Raw genomic sequence first — 18,398 nt, 5'->3', positions numbered from 1 at the left:
AACAGGGTCCTGACCCGCTGGGGGGAAAAAGCACTTTCGCACCTGACCTCCCCGCATAATCAAGCCCATAACTGTCAACTGCCCATATGGACAGCTTTTCCAGGCCCCTATTCACGACAGTTTTCCAGCCCTCCTTCCCTGTGCCAAATGAACCTGGACTGGGGAAGCTAATTGACTGTGCAAAAAGCAGGAGGTTGGTATAAACGTGACCCCTTCGTATGGGTTGAACTATGACCAGATATACACGTCACTGTACTGTCCATAGAAAAATAAAACCTTTACAATGACCAAGTCCAATCCTATCTCAGTTCATGTTGCAAGGAGTGGTCCCACCCATTAGCCAATTTCTTAACTGGTACAAACACACTTTGTAGTCTGACGAAAAATCAAGTCAACTGTATCAGGGCTGCAATTAAGTTCTAACTAGCAACAGATTGGCAACCCAAGTGGCAAACTGATGACAATCATCAATGAAGTACACTCTTTGAATTTCAGTTTTATTGCACTGGCAAGTGATAGGTTACAAATGGAAGGTACGCGATGAATTCTGGAGGTTAAGGTCCAAAGCAGGCTGAAGACTGTAAATTTCTCAAATAATAGATGAGACAGTAGGAGATAAAAGTAACCAAATACAAAATAAATCTGCCAAGAATAGTTATAGGAATCATGGGTGTAATCCCCAGCAATACACCTGTGAATCTATCTATAATGATCGTAAGTACACAATAGGTACCATTTGTAATATGATTGATAATTAATAAGTTAAACATAAATTAAGCACCCCAAGGGTTTCCTAATCAAATTATTTTATAATCAACTAGTCCTATGCATCCAACTTATTGAATTTAGTATGTACTTTTGAAACAAGTCTATGCACAATCTCATGAATATTACCTGTTCAGAAGAGACTGGTTAATTTTCTCAAATTCTTTATGTATTTCCTTTCTAATTACATTACGATCTTTTTCAATTGAAAAGCCAATGCCTTCCAGCCGCTGTGTAAAAACAAACATGGTTTGATATTACAATGCAAGTAGAGCAGTTGACTAGTCACAGAAAGAAAAAGAAAAAATCAGGCCAAGTATGGAAGGGAAAAAGTCAGAAGAATCACGACATTTAAATCTGATAACCCAATATATTATTGGTCAACGAGTACGCAAGAAATGCTGAAAGCTATTTAACACATTTTTAAAAACAGCTTGCTTAAGAGCTCATAATCTGAACACAGATGAATGAAGCACCCACAGAAGGAACAGAATTTCTTTACTGCAGCAATCAGAACTGGAAATAAGCATCTTCATTTGTTTTCACAGCACCTGGAGATTTTTAGCTTTAAAAAAAAACACACCATGGAGGCAGAAATTGACAATTACCATTAAGTGATAAATTATAAGATTTGTCATATGATACGACACCATGTCAATTAACTGCAGTTTAAGAGGTGAAGTGCATAGATAAAATGGCTGAAATAAGAATCTCGCCAAGATACAACCTTCTTTATCAGGTTGTCAAGCTGACTGCAGCTAGAGTGCTCAACTGCAAAGCATCAAGAAAGGCTGAGACAGAAGATTTACCCCTTTCTATACACATAAATGAATTCCCCTCAATGGTCTAATGAAAGGCAAAATTCAACTCTGAACTTTCCTCTCCACCCCAATCTTTTACAAAAGCAACATACTGCGGATGCTGGAATCTGAAATAAAAACAGAAAATACTGTAAATCTCAACAGGTTAGGCAGCATCTGTGGAGGGAAAAGCAGAGTTAACGTTTCAGGTCGACGACACGTCATCAGAACTGGCTAGTGTTTGGAAGAAACACATTCTAAAGAAGCATTGAAAGGGGGAGGGGAAGAACAAAAGGGAAGGTCTGTGATAGGGTGGAAGGCAGGAGATATTAGAGACACAAAAGGAATGATGGGCCGAATTGAAATTGTAATGGCCGGAGTTAGAAAAGGATTAGTCAAGATAGGGTGTGAATGGCAGAATAATGACCAGCTGCTGTTGGAGACAGGGAGAAAAAAAACCATCGGCTCGAGGGGCGGGGGGGATTCCTGAAGGCTGTAAAGTACCTAAACGAAAGATGAGATGCTGTTCTTCAAGCTTGCGTTGAGCTTCGTTGGAACAGTGTAGGAGGCCGAGGATGGAGAGGTCTGAGTGGGAGTGGAGTGCAGTATTAAAGTGACAAGCGAATACATTATTGTACACAACTCAAGTCTACTCATGCATTGTAAAGCCTCAGAACCAATGTAAATTTGAGAGAAGCATGCTTCTCAAGTGTAATGTATCCCGTCTGAATTTTGCTTATTACCCAACTACAACCTTCCACTGAATGTTGCACAGCCCCACCACCCAATTCAGCACACCTAAATTAGCATGTTGTGCATTTGTGCTCATCTACACAACATGCTAAGTGAGATTGCATTACTTTAAAACAAACTCATACAAGTAAAATAGACTGCCGCATACCGATTTTTTTCATTTAATATTTTGTGTGACTGCTACCGTGGCACCTTGGACCTCCTGGGCTTCGCCCTGGCCTTTAATACAATTGATCATTCCAATCTCATTTACTATTGTTCCTCAATGATCCTTCTCTGCAGCACCATCTCTTTTTGTTCCATTCTACTTGACTAAATTAATCTGCGATGGGTTCTCTTCTTTCACCCATAGTCATCTCCAGGGTGTCCCAGAGCTCATTTCCTTTACTGTACACCTCCCCTTGGCAGCATCCTCCACAAATATTGGATCAGCTTTAACAGTATGACAACACCCAATTTTACTCCACCCTCAATTCCACAACAGATGCACTCTGTCTAATCGCTTATCAGAAATCCAGACCAAAAGGTTATTCTGTTCAACTCCGAACAGAAAATTTCCAGTCAAGTGGCAATTCCATTTTGCTGCTAGCTTATCTTAAACCTTGGTAACCTGTGTTGACATGAAACTGAGCTTCAAAACGATATATGTCCTATCACCACTGTCTCTGGGTCACACTGTTACACTCATGGTTTCCTCATCAAAACCATCACCCAAACTTTCATTAACTGAACGCTTGATTTCTCTAATACTCTCTTTGCTGGCATGCCAAATTCACCATTTGCAAAATTCTATTTATCCAGGCACTACTTGCTGCACCCCAGTTCACATACCCTTCATTTTGCACTTGCTGAGCTCTAGTGGTTTCCTGGCCCTAAACTCATCAAATTTAAACCCAACATCCTGATGTTTAAATTCCTCCACGTACCCTTCCAATCTTCCCAGCTCTACATCCCAGCATGCACGCTCAGTTCACCCAACTCCTGGACCAGAGCAGGTCCCCTTTCCGGCTAATGCACTCACAGTATAGTTTTAGTCTCCTGCACTCTGCAATTCACTTCCCAAACCTACTTTCTCCCCACCTTCAAACACTTCCTCAAAATCTCTCTCATGGTTAGTTACTGCACATTTGGAATTTGAAAGATACTAGTATCTCCAAATTTGCGGATGACACCAAGTTGGGTGGCAGTGTGAGCTGCGAGGAGGATGCTATGAGGCTGCAGAGTGACTTGGATAGATTAGGTGAGTGGGCAAATGCATGGCAGATGAAGTATAATATGGATAAATGTGAGGTTATCCACTTTGGTGGTAAAAACAGAGAGACAGACGATTATCTGAATGGTGACAGATTAGGAAAAGGGGAGGTGCAACGAGACCTGGGTGTCATGGTACATCAGTCATTGAAGGTTGGCATGCAGGTACAGCAGGCGGTTAAGAAAGCAAATGGCATGTTGGCCTTCATAGCGAGGGGATTTGAGCACAGGGGCAGGGAGGTGTTACTACAGTTGTACAGGGCCTTGGTGAGGCCACACCTGGAGTATTGTGTACAGTTTTGGTCTCCTAACTTGGGGAAGGACATTCTTGCTATTGAGGGAGTGCAGTGAAGGTTCACCAGACTGATTCCCGGGATGGCAGGGCTGACATATCAAGAAAGACTGGATCAACTGGGCTTGTATTCACTGGAGTTCAGAAGAATGAGGGGATCTCATAAACGGTTAAAATTCTGACAGGTTTAGACAGGTTAGATGCAGGAAGAATGTTCCCAGTGTTGGGGAAGTCCAGAACCAGGGGTCACAGTCTAAGGATAAGGGGTAAGCCATTTAGGACAGAGTAGAGGAGAAACTTCTTCACCCAGAGAGTGGTAAACCTGTGGAATTCTCTACCACAGAAAGTTGTTGAGGCCAATTCACTAAATATATTCAAAAAGGAGTTAGATGTAGTCCTTAGATGTACTCGGGGGATCAAGGGGTATGGCGAGAAAGCAGGAATGGGATACTGAAGTTGCATGTTCAGCCATTAACTCATTGAATGGCGGTGCAGGCTCGAAGGGCCGAATGGCCTACTCCTGCACCTATTTTCTATGTTTCTATATGAATACAATGTGTTCCTTAAACTCAAAATATGGAGCCTGGGATAGATGGAGTCTGATCAGGGTCAGTGGAATATTAAGACAAAATGAAGTGGGGGAGGGGGAAAAGCAGGAATGAACAAAACTAAACTGCAAGCCTCTGGGAGGATTAGAAAAGAACACGAAAAGCAGCACAGTAAAGACAGAATAATGCTGTCTGCATGATGCAAATTTCAAAATAAAAATGCTGGAAAGCTGAAATAGAAACAGAAAACACTGGAAATATGCAACAGGTTAGGCAGCATCTATAAGGAGAAAAGATCAATTATGACATAGTCTGTGTACCTTACTTTAGAACTGAAGACTAATTGCATTGCAGTTTGAATTTTTTTTTTTTAAAAAAAGGAGTGATGGATCTGTAGCAGCTATGGGAATATAATTCTCAACCACCTGGCTGGCAATTAAATGTTTAACTACTTGCGCTACTAGGTGGTCTATAAATGTCGTCGTCGTCATCATCATCATCATCGGCAGTCCCTCGAAGCGAGGATGACTTGCTTCCACGCCAAAAAGGGAATGAGTTCACAGGTTCAATGAAGGACCTAACATTCCAGATCCTGAACTATATTGTGTAGGGTGGAAGATGCCTGTGCTTGGATTTTTTTTTAACGTATGGTGGCCGTTGCACACCAGCCACTACACAGGCTTGACAGAACTAGGTCTTGGTCCAGTGGCAAGGATTACCCAAGACTAATGTGGAGACCAGCTCTGCTGCACAGACCGAGCATGCATACATATCGCAGTGTTGGCTGGCTCGTGTTGCCCCTGGGCCCTCGCCTCTTCTGGGCCCCAGATTCACGCCTCTCCTGGGCCCAGGTCACTTCCCTCTACGGACTCTTGCCGCTCCTTCTATGCCTGCCCGCACTGTAATCAGCGACCTGGCTTTGTAGCCGTAGCCCTCCTTCAGCAGCACGCGCTGCTCCTTGCAGTGGTATGCCGCCGCACACTGCTCCATCCAATGGCCCTGGCCTGCTGATGGTCTTGCAGGTCTGGACCGCGCCGATTTCCGGGCCGGGGAGCAGCTATAAATGTACAATATTTGCATATATCAAATGTAAAATATTTAGAAAATATATGGCAAAGTATTGTTACCATTCTTCCCTGAAGTAGATATTATACAATTTACAATTGTGTGCCAGAATACTTTTTTTCCCCAAAAGAAACTTACCTGAAGTAACTTATTAAACCTGTCCCGTTCATGTAACATTTTGCAAAAGCCATCATTAATTGTATCTCTTTCCTGAGAAAGAAAAAATGTGAATTAAATTGTTTTGATACTGTCACCATTCTACAAACATAATTAGCAACATTCCACAACTTAAACAATGGCATCCATCTGGGAAATTAAACACAATTATGTTTCAATTCTGGGAATAGTTGACATTCACAAAACATCCGCAAGCCAAAATATTAAAGCTTAACAAGAAACTAACACAGGAATGTTTGTTTGTTTGTGCTGAATCAGAATTCAACATGGTGGATGAACAGAGCTTTAGACTCTTTTGAAGGGTCAATAAGGTGGTACCAGACATACATTCTACGGCCCCAAGTTTCCACATGATTGGAAGGAGAACGGAGTATCTTAGAAATCGGAATTCTCCACATTTAAGTTTTCTGCAGTTCTAGTCAGGTAGAACAGTTTCACTTTTGAACAGAATTTTTTTTTCCAAAAAGGGGGCGTGTCCGGCCACTGACGCCTGATTTGAAAGTTTCCACAGTGAAAATGTACTCCAAACTAACTTAGAATGGAGCAGAAGATTTTTGTAGGCTTGAAAAAAACCTTGTCTACACATTAAAAAAATCAGGCGCAGGTTACAAATTAGGCGTCGGGAACGAGGTGGTGGGGGGGGGGGGGGGGGAGGGGGGGGAAGGGAAGTCATTAAATTCTACAATAAATCCTTAGTTATACTTATACAAATATTATACAAATAAATCCAACCTGAATAAAAATTTATAAGCAAAGAAAAGATTAAATAACCCATGTTCCTACCTTTGTGAAAGTGCTTCAGGCAGCGGTTTGCTGTCGGGCCCGACCGACGGTTGGGGGGGGGGGGAAGAGAAGGCTGCAGGAAGCCTCAGAACTTGAGGTAGCCGTTTGTTGTCGGGCCCGACAGACGGCAGGGGGAGAAAGCTGCAAGAAGCCTCAGTGCTGATCATGGAAGGGCAATGTGGTTTTATTAAAAAATGTTAAAAATTGAACAGCTACTAAGAATTTGAATAGTCTCAAACAAGTGCATGTGTCCCGTTTATCACAATCTATCTTTAATTACAGAATGCACTCCCTCACCCTCACACACAGAAATATCAAGAAAATTAAAATACAAGCCTTTGCAAGGGTTCAATAAACAAATTTTCACTTTTTCTGCAGCACTTTTTAAAATGGCCGCGTGCCAATGTTGACTTCACACTGCGCGTGTGCGAACGCTCCAACGCGCACGCGCAGGGTTGCCGGCACGAAAAAAAAAACTCATTTAAAGTGTACCCGCCCCCTCCTACTTACAAAATCGGCGCAAGTGGTAGGCTCCGCCCCCTGTGCGCCGCGCCAAGCAGACATCGAGCTGCAAAGCGCTCGAGAATAGCGCTTTTTTTTTTTTCAGGTGCCATTTTGGGCGCCCGTTTTGCCGCATGTGGAAACTTGGGGCCTACAAGTGCCCGCCCCAAGAGGAGAGCATTTTGTCCTCTTCCTGACAATCAATGCCCAGGATCCCACAAAGCTATTTATGCCAGTACTGGATAAGTCATTGCATCATGGGGAACCATAATCCCACCATGTGTTTCTGCTTTCAAGAGGAGAAAATCAGCAAGAAAATTAGTATTCAGCATTTTTTTTTTTTAAAAAGTGTTTACTGAGCAGGCAACCATCAAATAAATATACACTTTTTAAACTAGGAAATATAAATGAAACCCATTGCTCTCTTGGTATCAAGATAACCGTAATATAAAATTAAAAGGAACTTTGTACTTAATTAGGTCTACTGTGCAACACAAGAAAGCAAAACCTTTGAATCTAAACAAAGTTACTCAGTCAAAGTGATATGGAGAATAAATTGTGGTCTTGTTGACAAGCATTTACAGAGATGTATGGCTCCAGATTGAGGGGATTGATTCTGGCAGCAATCTGTCCAACTTTTGGAAACTTGGACCACTGTAGGACTACACAAAATCTGCAAGAATGTTTTGCCTAAAAAGAATTAGTTCATTTTTTTAAAAAAAGAAATTAAATGCTTTGGTACACGATATTTAGTTTGAACAGACATAGGGCTCAATTTTCCTGGGTCATTTGCACCTTTTTTTTGGTGTATTTATTTTTTTCAAAGTTTCCCCCTGCGATCTGTGCCAGCATAACTGACTTATTTACAATTTTTCTAGGCCAGTTTTTTTTTTTAACGTTAGAGGACGTCAAGTGTTCCCTTATGTCTGTGCTGGTTTTTATAATTTTTCGCAATTTTGCCAACATTTTTTCCTCCTAGATCGGCGTATCTGGCCACTCAAAAAACCTTCTGGGCAGTTAAGAAAATCAGCGCACATTGAGAAATCAGCACTGAAAGACACCATTGTTTTTAAATTGAAGATTTTGGAGGGAGTCAAGAACACTAAAAATCAATAATAAAGTTCAACTTTTTTTTTAAAAACCGGTCAACATAGTAAATGGAAGTTCGTTGGATTTCAAAAGTTCTCTTTTTTTAATAAAACTCACACACACCACCACCAAACATCGTGAAGCAGGGCTGGAGGGTCGTAGCTTTGGCTGGCAGAATCAGCCCTGCGCCCGGACTCGGCTAGAAAACAAGCCGCGGGGAAAGGGGAGAGAGAGAGAGAGAGAGAGAGAGAGAGAGAGAGAGAGAGAGAGAGAGAGAGAGAGAAGGAGAAAAAGAGAAGTCACAAGACCTTGGGTGTAGTCCATCCATACAGAGCTTGGGGAGAGAGAACTGTGAACCTTTCCTGCCTGCATTTCTGCCGTCCTGAGCTTCTTTCAAAAGGTAAAATTTAAGTATGGGGGCAATACTGACAATGCCATACCTTGAGCGAGCCTTCTGCATCATGGTGTTATGTAGGGTGCTGGGCAGGAGGTCTTAGCCATCTCAGGTATATCGAGACAGGCATTCGTATCGGCACCTGTTAGATCCTGCACCTCAGGAGAGCGCGGTCGAGCTTTCCTTCCCCCTCCTCCCCACGGGTGTGGCTCGCACCCCACCACTGGGACCCGCAACCTCTGAAGGTGCGCCTCGCTGCACCCCACCACTGGGACCCACAGCCTCGGAAGGTGGGAAAGCATAGAATGTCCCACCAGCACTCAAACCACTCGTCACGGAAACGGCGGTCACCGCAATGAGCGGCACCTCCTCCAAAGTCAGTAGAGTGGGGGCTTCATCCAGCTCCATTCCGCCCCCCTCCCCACGTTCTTGGTCTGGAGGGTTGAATTGGAAGACGTTATCCTCTTCAGGCTCGTCCGCCTCTGAATCTTCTTCTGCATAGTCAGGGTTGGCCTCAAGTTCTGCAAAATATAACAGAACAAATGGTTAGCAACAGAGGGCGTAGAGTGGGTGGCATGAGTAGGCTCTCAGCGCAGGCCGGACAGCAGGCTGATTTGAAGGACCACGATGAATTTGCAGGACTTACCCTCTCCCTCGAGCGTGGGCCCAGCTTGTGCAGTAGTGATTGCTTTTCTCCAGGCAGGACCCATCAAAGCAGCGACCCTCTCTTCCAAGGGGGTCAGTGGGTGCAGATTTGCCGGGCCTCCTCCTGTTCGAGTTCTTTCCCTTTTATTATGTGCCACCTTCCTCTGCAAAGATGAAAACCTAACTTTTTAAGAGAGGGTGTCTTTCTGCTGGGTGGGACATACAGATGGTCACATTTACATTTATTTACTGGAATTGCAAATGAAAATATTACTTACACTAACTAATTGACCAAGGTCCTGCCACTTCTTTTTGCACTGGCCTCCAGATCTCGTGGTGGTCACCATTGTGCAGTAATCTTCTGTAACGTGGTTCTAGCATTTCATTTCTTTGGGTGGAACTTTTATGTGACCTCTGTTGGTGTCCAGCTCCTGCCATCTGTTCTCAATTACAGTAACTACTTCACTTCTATTGTGTTCCGAACACAGCGAGACTGCACACAGGGAGGTTAAAGTAACAGTGACCTCAGTCTTTATTAAGACACTCCAGAGTAACAGGCCTTAGGGGCCGGCTTATATACAGTGCTTCCAAGGGATGCTGGGATCCCTTGGGACTTCAGGGGATGCGCTCCCTGCTGGCAGAATATGCTTTACAGATACACAACATCACTCTCTCCTCCCCCCCCCCCGACCCCCACCACCAAGTCAAAGTGAAAACTATTTACAAGGCGAGGCGGTCGGGAGCCTTTCTTTCCTTGATGGATTGCCTCCGGTACAAGTGTATGTTCTGGTGTGTTGGCTGTGCCCTCGCTGGGCTGGCGTGTTGTTGGCCCTGCAGGGCTGCTGGGGAAGCCTTGTCTTGCTGCGCTGTTGGGTTCAATTTCCTGGTCCGGGGTGGTATCGTTGATCCTTTGGGTGTGTGTTGTGGGCTCGAAAAAGATGGCGTCTGCTGTGGGTTGTTCAGGGCAGTCTGTGAACCACAGCCTCGTTTGGTCCAGCTGCTTTTTACAAATTTGTCCATTGTCTAGTTTGACTACAAACACCCTGCTCCTTTCTTTAGCTATCACCGTGCCTGCGATCCACTTGGGACCATGTCCATAGTTTAGCACATACACAGGGTCATTCAGATCAATCTCCCGTGACACAGTGGCGCGACCATCGTTTACATTTTGTTGCTGCCGCCTGCTCTCTACCTGGTCATGCAGGTTGGGGTGAACCAGCAAGAGTCTGGTTTTAAGTGTCCTTTTGATGAGTAGCTCAGCCGGGGGCACCCCTATGAGTAAGTGGGGTCTTGTGCAGTAGCTGAGCAGAACTCAGGACAGGCGGGTTTGGAGTGAGCCTTCTGTGACTCGTTTAAGGTTCTGTTTGATTGTTTGTACTGCCTGCCCATTGGAGGCTGGTTTAAACGGGGCCGAGGTGACATGTTTGATCCCACTGCGGGTCATGAATTCTTTAAATTCGGCACTGGTGAAACATGGCCCGTTGTCACTGACCAACATGTCAGGCAGGCCATGGGTGGCAAACATGGCCCTCAGGCTTTCAATGGTGGCGGTGGCGGTGGCGGCGCTTCCCAACATTATTTCACATTCAATCCATTTTGAAAAAGCATCCACCACGACCAGGAACATCTTACCAAGAAACGGGCCTGCATAGTCGACATGGTTCCTCGACCATGGTCTGGAGGGCCAGGACCACACACTTAGTGGTGTCTCTCTGGGCACGGTGCTCAACTGAACACACAGTTCATCCTTACGCCGCTGGAACGGCTTGATTAGCTCTTGCATTTTAACGGGGATGCTGGCTCAGCTCCCATGCATACACAGTTTTTAACTAGGGACAGCAGAGGATCTTGGCTGGTCCAATCCTAATCTGGCGGGCCGTGACAGGTGATTTATCATTTTCAAACGCTTCCATGACCATCAACAAGTTTGCAGGCTGCACCATTTCCACCCCCGTGGTAGGCAATGGTAGCCGACAGAGCATCCGCACAATTCTCGGTGCCTGGCCTGTGGCGGATGGTATAGTTATACGCTGATAGTGCAAGTGCCCACCTTTGTATGCGGGCTGAGGCATTAGTACTTATCCTTGTTTTCAGCAAACAGGGATATGAGGGGCTTGTGATCGGTTTCCAGCTCAAATTTGAGGCCAAACAGGTACTGTTCCATTTTCTTTACCCCGAACACACACGCTAATGCCTCTTTCTCAATCATGCTGTAGGCCCTCTCAGCTGTTGACAAGCTCCTGAAGGCATAGGTGACAGGTTGCAACTTCACCGCAATGTTAGCTTGTTGTAATACACACCCTACTCCGTATGACGACACGTCACATGCTAGCACAAGTCTTTTACACAGGTTATACAATACAAGCAACTTGTTGGAGCATAAAGTGTTTCTGGCTTTCTCAAAAGCAATTACTTCGTTTTTTTCCCCATACCCAGTTCTCACCTTTACGCAATAACACATGTAGGGGCTCTAAGAGGGTGCTTAACTCCCGTAGGAAGATACCAAAATAGTTGAGTCCCAGGAACAACCGCAGCTCTGAGACATTGTGTGGCCTGGGCGCGTTCCCGATACCCTCTGTCTTGGCGTCTGTGAGCCGAATGCAGTCCGCCGATCTTTCTCCCCAAAAACTCCACTTCTGTTGCCATGAAGACGCATTTCGACCTCTTCAGCCGCAGCCCTACGCGATCGAGTCGATGGAGAACCTCCTCCAGGTTTTGTAGGTGCTCGACTGTGTCCCAACCAGTGACCAATATGTCGTCCTGAAAAACCACCGTGCGTGGTACCGACTCGAGTAGGCTCTCAGTGTTTCTCTGGAAGATCGCTCAACCGACCGAATTCCAAACGAGCATCTGTTGTAGATGAACAGGTCCCTTGTGCATGTTGCAGGTGAGGCCCTTTGAAGACTCCTCCAGCTCCTTAGTCATGTAGGTCGAACTTGGTGAACGACTTGCCTCCTGCCAGCGTCGCAAATAGGTTGTCTGCCTTCAGTAGCAGGTATTGGTCCTGTAGCAAGAAACGATTAATAGTTACTTTATAATCGCCGCAAATCCTGACCGTGCCATCACTTTTGAGTACTGCAACAAATCAGGCTGGCCCACTCGCTGAATTCCACTGGGGAGATGATGTCCTTGCGTTGCAGCCTGTCCAGCTAGATTTCCACTCTTTCCCTCATCATGTGAGGTACCGCTCGTGTCTTGTGCCTCTGGGACCAGGTGGATCTGCACCTTCGCCCCAGAAAAGTTTCCAATGCCTGGCTCAAAAAGGGAAGGAAATTTGTTAAGAACCTGGGTACATGAGGCCTCATCGACATGTGATAGCGCTCGGATGTCATCCCTGTTCCAGCGGATTTTGCCCAGCCAGCTCCTTTCAAGCAGTGTGGGGCCATCGCCCGGGACAATCCAGAGTGGCAATTCATGCACAGGGCCCTTGTAGGTAACCTTGACCATGGCGCTGCCCAGGACAGTGATGAGCTCTTTGGTGTACGTTCTCAGTTTCGTGTGCATGGGGCTCAGGGCTGGTCGTTCAATCTCTCAATCATCTTTTTACTCATGATGGATTGGCCACCATGGACCGATCTTCCTCTGCCATGTGGTGGTTAGCAAGTTTTGCAGAGCTTGCAGCTCGTCTGCAAGCTCGTTGGAGGTGCCCCATTGTTCCATAGCTCTTGCAAACATACCCTTCGAAGCGGCATGAATAGGCTGAATGGAAGCCTCCACAATGCCAACAAGGTGTGAATTGCCATGCATTCATCCTTTGTTGTGGACTCAGTCATCTGGGTCACCCGAGGCCTGCTGGCAGTTGGAGACTCATGGTTTCTGCCCTGTACGTTTCTGCTCGCAAACACAGTTCCAGTTAATTTATGAACATTGCTAGCACTTGTGTGCTGAGAAATTTGTTTGGTGTTATCACTGGTGGACATAAACGCCTGCGCTATCGCAATGGTCTTACTGAGGGTCGGTGTCTCTACAGTCAAAGGTTTTCGTAGGATGGTCTCGTGGCCAATGCCCAGTACAAAAAAAGTCTGAGCATCTGCTCCAGATAGCCATCAAACTCACATTGTCCTGCAAGTCGCCTTAGCTCGGCGACGTAGCTCACCACTTCCTGACCTTCAGATCGCTGGCACGTGTAGAACCGATACCTCGTCATCAGCACGCTCTCCCTCGGGTTAAGATGCTCCCGAACCAGTGTACACAGCTCCTCATGCGACTTATCTGTGGGTTTCACTGGAGCTAGAAGATCTTCATGAGACTGTAGGTCGATGCCCCGCAGACTGTGAGGAGGACCGCTCTCCTTTTTGCAGCGCTTCCTTCTTCGTCCAGCTCATTGGCTACAAAGTACTGGTCTAGCCATTCGACATAGGCTTCCCAGTCTTCACCCTCCGAGAACCTCTCCAGGATGCCTACAATTTGCTGCATCTTTGCGTTGAATTCATATACTCGTTGCCAGTTATGATGTTTCTAACACAGATGAGACTGCACACAGGGAGGTTAAAGTAACAGTGACCTCAGTCTTTATTAAAACACTCCAGAGTGAGGAACAGGCCCTGGGGGCCGGCTTATATACCGTGCTCCCAAGGGATGCTGGGATCCCTTGGGACTTCAGGGGATGCACTCCCTGGTGGCGAAACATGGGAGTGCATGCTTTACAGATACACAACAACTTCTACTTCTTCCTGTAAGAAATTCTTGGTCCTTGCACCCCGTTGCATCTCGTACTGTTGCAGATCCGATTTTTTCCAATGCTCTCACACAGCACTCCTTCTCACACACATAACTGGTTCTTTAAAAATGGTCGACTGCCAACTTTGAGCTATGCTACACATGTGCGTCCATTGCAACGACGTCAGAAACGTAATTTTTTTTCCGCACGCGTGTGCAGGTGGTGTGGCATCGTTTTTCAGTGCAGACAGCAGGCTCCACCCCCCCGGAGCAACTGGACATGCCGCATGGCGCCAAATTCGAATTCTAGATCGGGGAAACCTTTGGCAAATTATTTCTGGCGCATTTCTGGCCTAGAAAAACGGGCGTAACTCTGCCAATATGCCAGAAAACAGGTTTGGGCAAAATTGAGCCCATAGATTATTTTCATTTTAATAATACTATTATGAGGATCAAAGAAATTTCCATTCTTGTCAATTGTTTTTTGCTTACCCCAGATCAAGGTGCAGAAAGTCCATGACTGTGTAATCAAAATTTCTGCCTATAGAGATGCAGTATTTTGTTAAGAATTACATACCACTTTTAGCTCTAAATAATCCACATGTTCCTTATGAATAGCTGGCAATTCTGGATACCCAATGCTATTCTCACTTTCATCATTCAGAGTCACTAGTTTGGAGAAGCTGTTTAAAATACAAATGAAATACATTGGTTAAAACACAATCCTGCCTACCAATAGCCATTGCATTTACAGTCAATGATCTTTTACATATCTTGGAATAGAATCAATTTATTTATATTGTGTTCTTTAAAGTGGTCTTATTAGCATTTGACAACATCACAGACTGTCCCTCGGAATCGAGGAAGACTTGCTTCCACTCTTAAAATGAGTCTTTAGGTGGCTAAACAATCTAATACAAGAGCCACAGTCCCCATCACAGGTGGGACAGATAGTCGTTGAGGGGCAGGGAGGGTGGGACAGGTTTGCCGCACACTCTATCCCGCTACCTGCGCTTGATTTCTGCATGCTCTCGGTGATGAGACATAGAAACATAGAAAATAGGTGCAGGAGTAGGCCATTCGGCCCTTCTAGCCTGCACCGCCATTCAATGAGTTCATGGCTGAACATTCAACTTCAGTACCCCATTCCTGCTTTCTCGCCATCCCCCTTGATCCCCCTAGCAGTAAGGACCTCATCTAACTCCTTTTTGAATATATTTAGTGAATTGGCCTCAACAACTTTCTGTGGTAGAGAATTCCACAGGTTCACCACTCTCTGGGTGAAGAAGTTCCTCCGCATCTCGGTCCTAAATGGCTTACCCCTTATCCTTAGGCTGTGACCTCTGGTGCTCAGCGCCCTCCCGGATGCGCTTCCTCCACTTAGGGCGATCTTTGGCCAGGGACTCCCAGGTGTCGGTGGGGATATTGCACTTTTTCAGGGAGGCTTTCAGGTTATCCATGTAACGTATTCTCTGCCCAACTTTGGCTTGTTTGCCGTGAAGGAGTTCAGAGTAGAGCACTTGCTTTGGGAGTCTCGTGTCTGGCATGCGGATATGTGGCCTACTCAGCGGAGCTGATCAAGTGTGGTCAGTGTTTCAATGCTGGGGATGTTGGCCTGGTCGAGGACGCCAATATTGGTGCGTCTGGCCTCCCAGGGGATTTGTAGGATCTTGCGGAGACATCGTTGGTGGTAATTCTCCAGCGACTCGAGGTGTCTACTGTACATGGTCAATATCTGAGTAATACAAGTATTACTACAGCCCTGTAGACCATGAGCTTGGTGGCAGATTTGAGGGCCTGGTCTTCGAACACTGTTCCTCAGGCAGCCGAAGGCTGCACTGGAGGCGGTGTTGAATCTCATCAATGTCTGCTCTTGTTGATAAGAGGCTCCCAAGGTATGGGAAATGGTCCACATTGTCCAGGGCTGTGCTGTGGATCTTGATGACTGGGGGGCAGTGCTGTGCGGCGAGGACAGGCTGGAGGAGGATCTTTGTCCTACGGATGTTTAGCGCAAGGCCCATGCTTTCGTACACCTCAGTAAATACGTCGACTATGCCCTGGAGTTCAGCCTCTATGTGCGCAGACACAGGCGTTGTCCGCGTACTGTAGCTCAACGACAGAGGTTGGGGTGGTTTTGGACCTGGCCTGAAGACGGCGAAGGTTGAACAGGTTCCCACTGGTTCTGTAGTTTAGCTCCAATCCAGTGGGGAGCTTGTTGACCGAGGTGAAGCATGGCAGCGAGGAAGATTGAGAAGAGGGTTGGGGCAATGACGTAGCCCTGTTTGACCTCGGTCCGGACATGGATTGGTTCTGTAATGGATCCGTTGATAAGGATCACGGCCTGCATATCGTCGTGGAGCAGGCAAAGGAGGAGAGAAAAAGGGTGCAATACACATTATTTGGCTTATGTTCGCTATATACTAAATTGTACTCCTTTAAAAAGGTAGCTGCTGTTTAAAATGCTCCTACTATTTTTATTGGCAGGAGTCACATCCTCAACATGGAAAATTTCTACACCTAAAGTAGCGCATTACAGCTTTCAAAAAATGGATTCAATAAAAACAAATCCTCAAAAGTCAGACAGTACACCCTTTATAAGAAATATGCCTGGGTACATACCTATTACCGATCACATTCCACTCAACATCACAGTTAGTAGTTCTGCCTTTACTCTCAGCAGGTCTCAACTTAGCTGGAAAGCTGCTAGTTCCCTCTCCACACCATATCTTATTCTTATTTTTCGCTGTGCATTGTTGTTTTCTTGTCCATTTTCTGCTTTCCAAGCTGCAGTTTTTCTCCTTTGGTTGTTTTTTCTCCCCCTGGTAGGCCAGCTTCCCAGAGTCATTTCCACGCTGCATATTAGACTGATGCATACCTTTGCAAGCCTCTGCTTTCTCCATCGCAAAACTTTGTAAGAAAAAAAATCCCAATTTGAAATTACATATTATTAAGAATTTAAGTGAAAAGAAGGATTGCTGAAAACATGAGTAAACAACATTAATGTCTAATGAGATCATAACATGCTAATGTACATAGAAACATAGAAAATAGGTGCAGGAGTAGCCCATTCGGCCCTTCGAGCCGACACCACCATTCAATAAGATCATGGCTGATCATTCCCGCAGTACCCCTTTCCTGCTTTTGCTCCATACCCCTTGATCCCTTTAGCCGTAAGGGCCACATCTAACTCCCTCTTGAATATATCCAATGAACTGACATCAACAAAACTCTGCTGTAGGAAATTCCACAGGTTAACAACTCAGTGAAGAAGTTTCTTTTCATCTCAGTCCTAAATGGCTTACCCCTTATCCTTAGACGATGTTCCTTGGCTCTGACATTGGGAACATTCTTCCTGTATCTAACCTGTCCAGTCCTGTCAGAATTTTATATGTTTCGATGAGATCTCCGCTCATCCTTCTAAACTCCAGTGAATAAAGGCCCAGTCGATCCAGTCTCTCCTCATATGTCAGTCCTGCCATCCCAGGAATCAGTCTGGTGAACCTTCGCTGCACTCCCTCAATAGCAAGAACGTCCTTCCTCAGATTAGGAGACCAAAACTGAACACAATATTCCAGGTGAGGCCTCACTAAGGCCCTGTACAACTGCAGTAAAACGTCCCTGCTCCATTACCCCAATCCCCTAGCTATGAAGGCCAACATACCATTTGCCTTCTTCACTGCCTGTTGTACCTGCATGCCAACTTTCAATGACCGATGTACCATGACACCTAGGTCTCGTTGCACCTCCCCTTTTCCTAATCTGCCGCCATTCAGACAATATTCTGCCTTTGTGTTTTTGCCACCAAAGTAGATAACCTCACATTTATCCACATTATACTGCATCTGCCACGCGTTTGCCCATTCACCTAACCTGCCCAAGTCACCCTGCAGCCTTTTAGTGTCCTCCTCACAGCTCACACCGCCACCCAGCTTAGTGTCATCTGCAAACTTGGAGATATTACACTTAATTCCCTCATCCAAATCATTAATGTATATTGTAAATAGCTGGGGTCCCAGCACTGAGCCCTGTCACACCCCACTAGTCACTGCCTGCCATTTTGAAAAGGACCCATTTATCCCGACTCTCTGCTTCCTGTCTGCCAACCAGTTCGCTATCCATTTCAGTACATTACCCCCAATACCATGTGCTTTAATTTTGCACACCAATCTCTTGTGTGGGACCTTGTCAAAAGCCTTTTGAAAGTCCAAATACACTACCATCCACTGGTTCTCCCTTGTCCACTCTGCTAGTTACATCCTCAAAAAATTCCAGAAGATTTGTCAAGCAGGATTTCCCTTTCATAAATCCACACTGACTTGGACTGATCCCGTCACTGCTTTTTAACACCACATTTTAAAAAAGGAGGGCGAGAAAATGGGTAATTATAGACCGGTTAGCCTGACATCAGTAGTGGGGAAATAACAGCGCATTTGGAAAGCAGTGACAGCATTTATTGAGCAATTCATTGATTAAACTAAACCTCAAAACTTCCATATTGATTTTTTGTATACAATCTTCCACACTGCAAGCTTATAAAAAAACAGCAGTTTCTGAAGGTACTTATGGAGTCAGCTTGCAGTTCATTAATTTTACCTTTCAGAAGTTGGAGGAAAGTGTCTAAGCCACTGGCTCTTGTAAATCTGAAAGTAGAAAATATGAAAATTCCTTTAAATGAA

General features: G+C 45.4%; 1 protein-coding gene across 2 annotated transcripts in view; it reads right to left on the bottom strand.

Moving 5' to 3' along the window:
• Window positions 1–18,398, bottom strand: part of rnf17 (ring finger protein 17) — a 265,192-nt gene that overhangs the window by 175,859 nt on the left and 70,935 nt on the right. For both annotated transcript variants that reach the window (XM_070892177.1, XM_070892179.1), the window contains exons 6-10: window positions 18,316–18,362; window positions 16,342–16,629; window positions 14,300–14,405; window positions 5,613–5,684; window positions 895–995 (exon numbers count right to left, since the gene is read on the bottom strand). In XM_070892177.1, coding sequence (XP_070748278.1) covers window positions 895–995; window positions 5,613–5,684; window positions 14,300–14,405; window positions 16,342–16,629; window positions 18,316–18,362 — 614 coding nt within the window. The remainder of the gene's footprint in view (window positions 1–894; window positions 996–5,612; window positions 5,685–14,299; window positions 14,406–16,341; window positions 16,630–18,315; window positions 18,363–18,398) is intronic.

Source organism: Pristiophorus japonicus, chromosome 10 (genome assembly GCF_044704955.1).
Source record: "Pristiophorus japonicus isolate sPriJap1 chromosome 10, sPriJap1.hap1, whole genome shotgun sequence".
Taxonomy (NCBI): Eukaryota; Metazoa; Chordata; class Chondrichthyes; family Pristiophoridae; genus Pristiophorus; species Pristiophorus japonicus.
The sequence above is the reverse complement of the archived record's forward strand: the minus strand, read 5'-3'. Positions and strand labels throughout refer to the sequence as shown.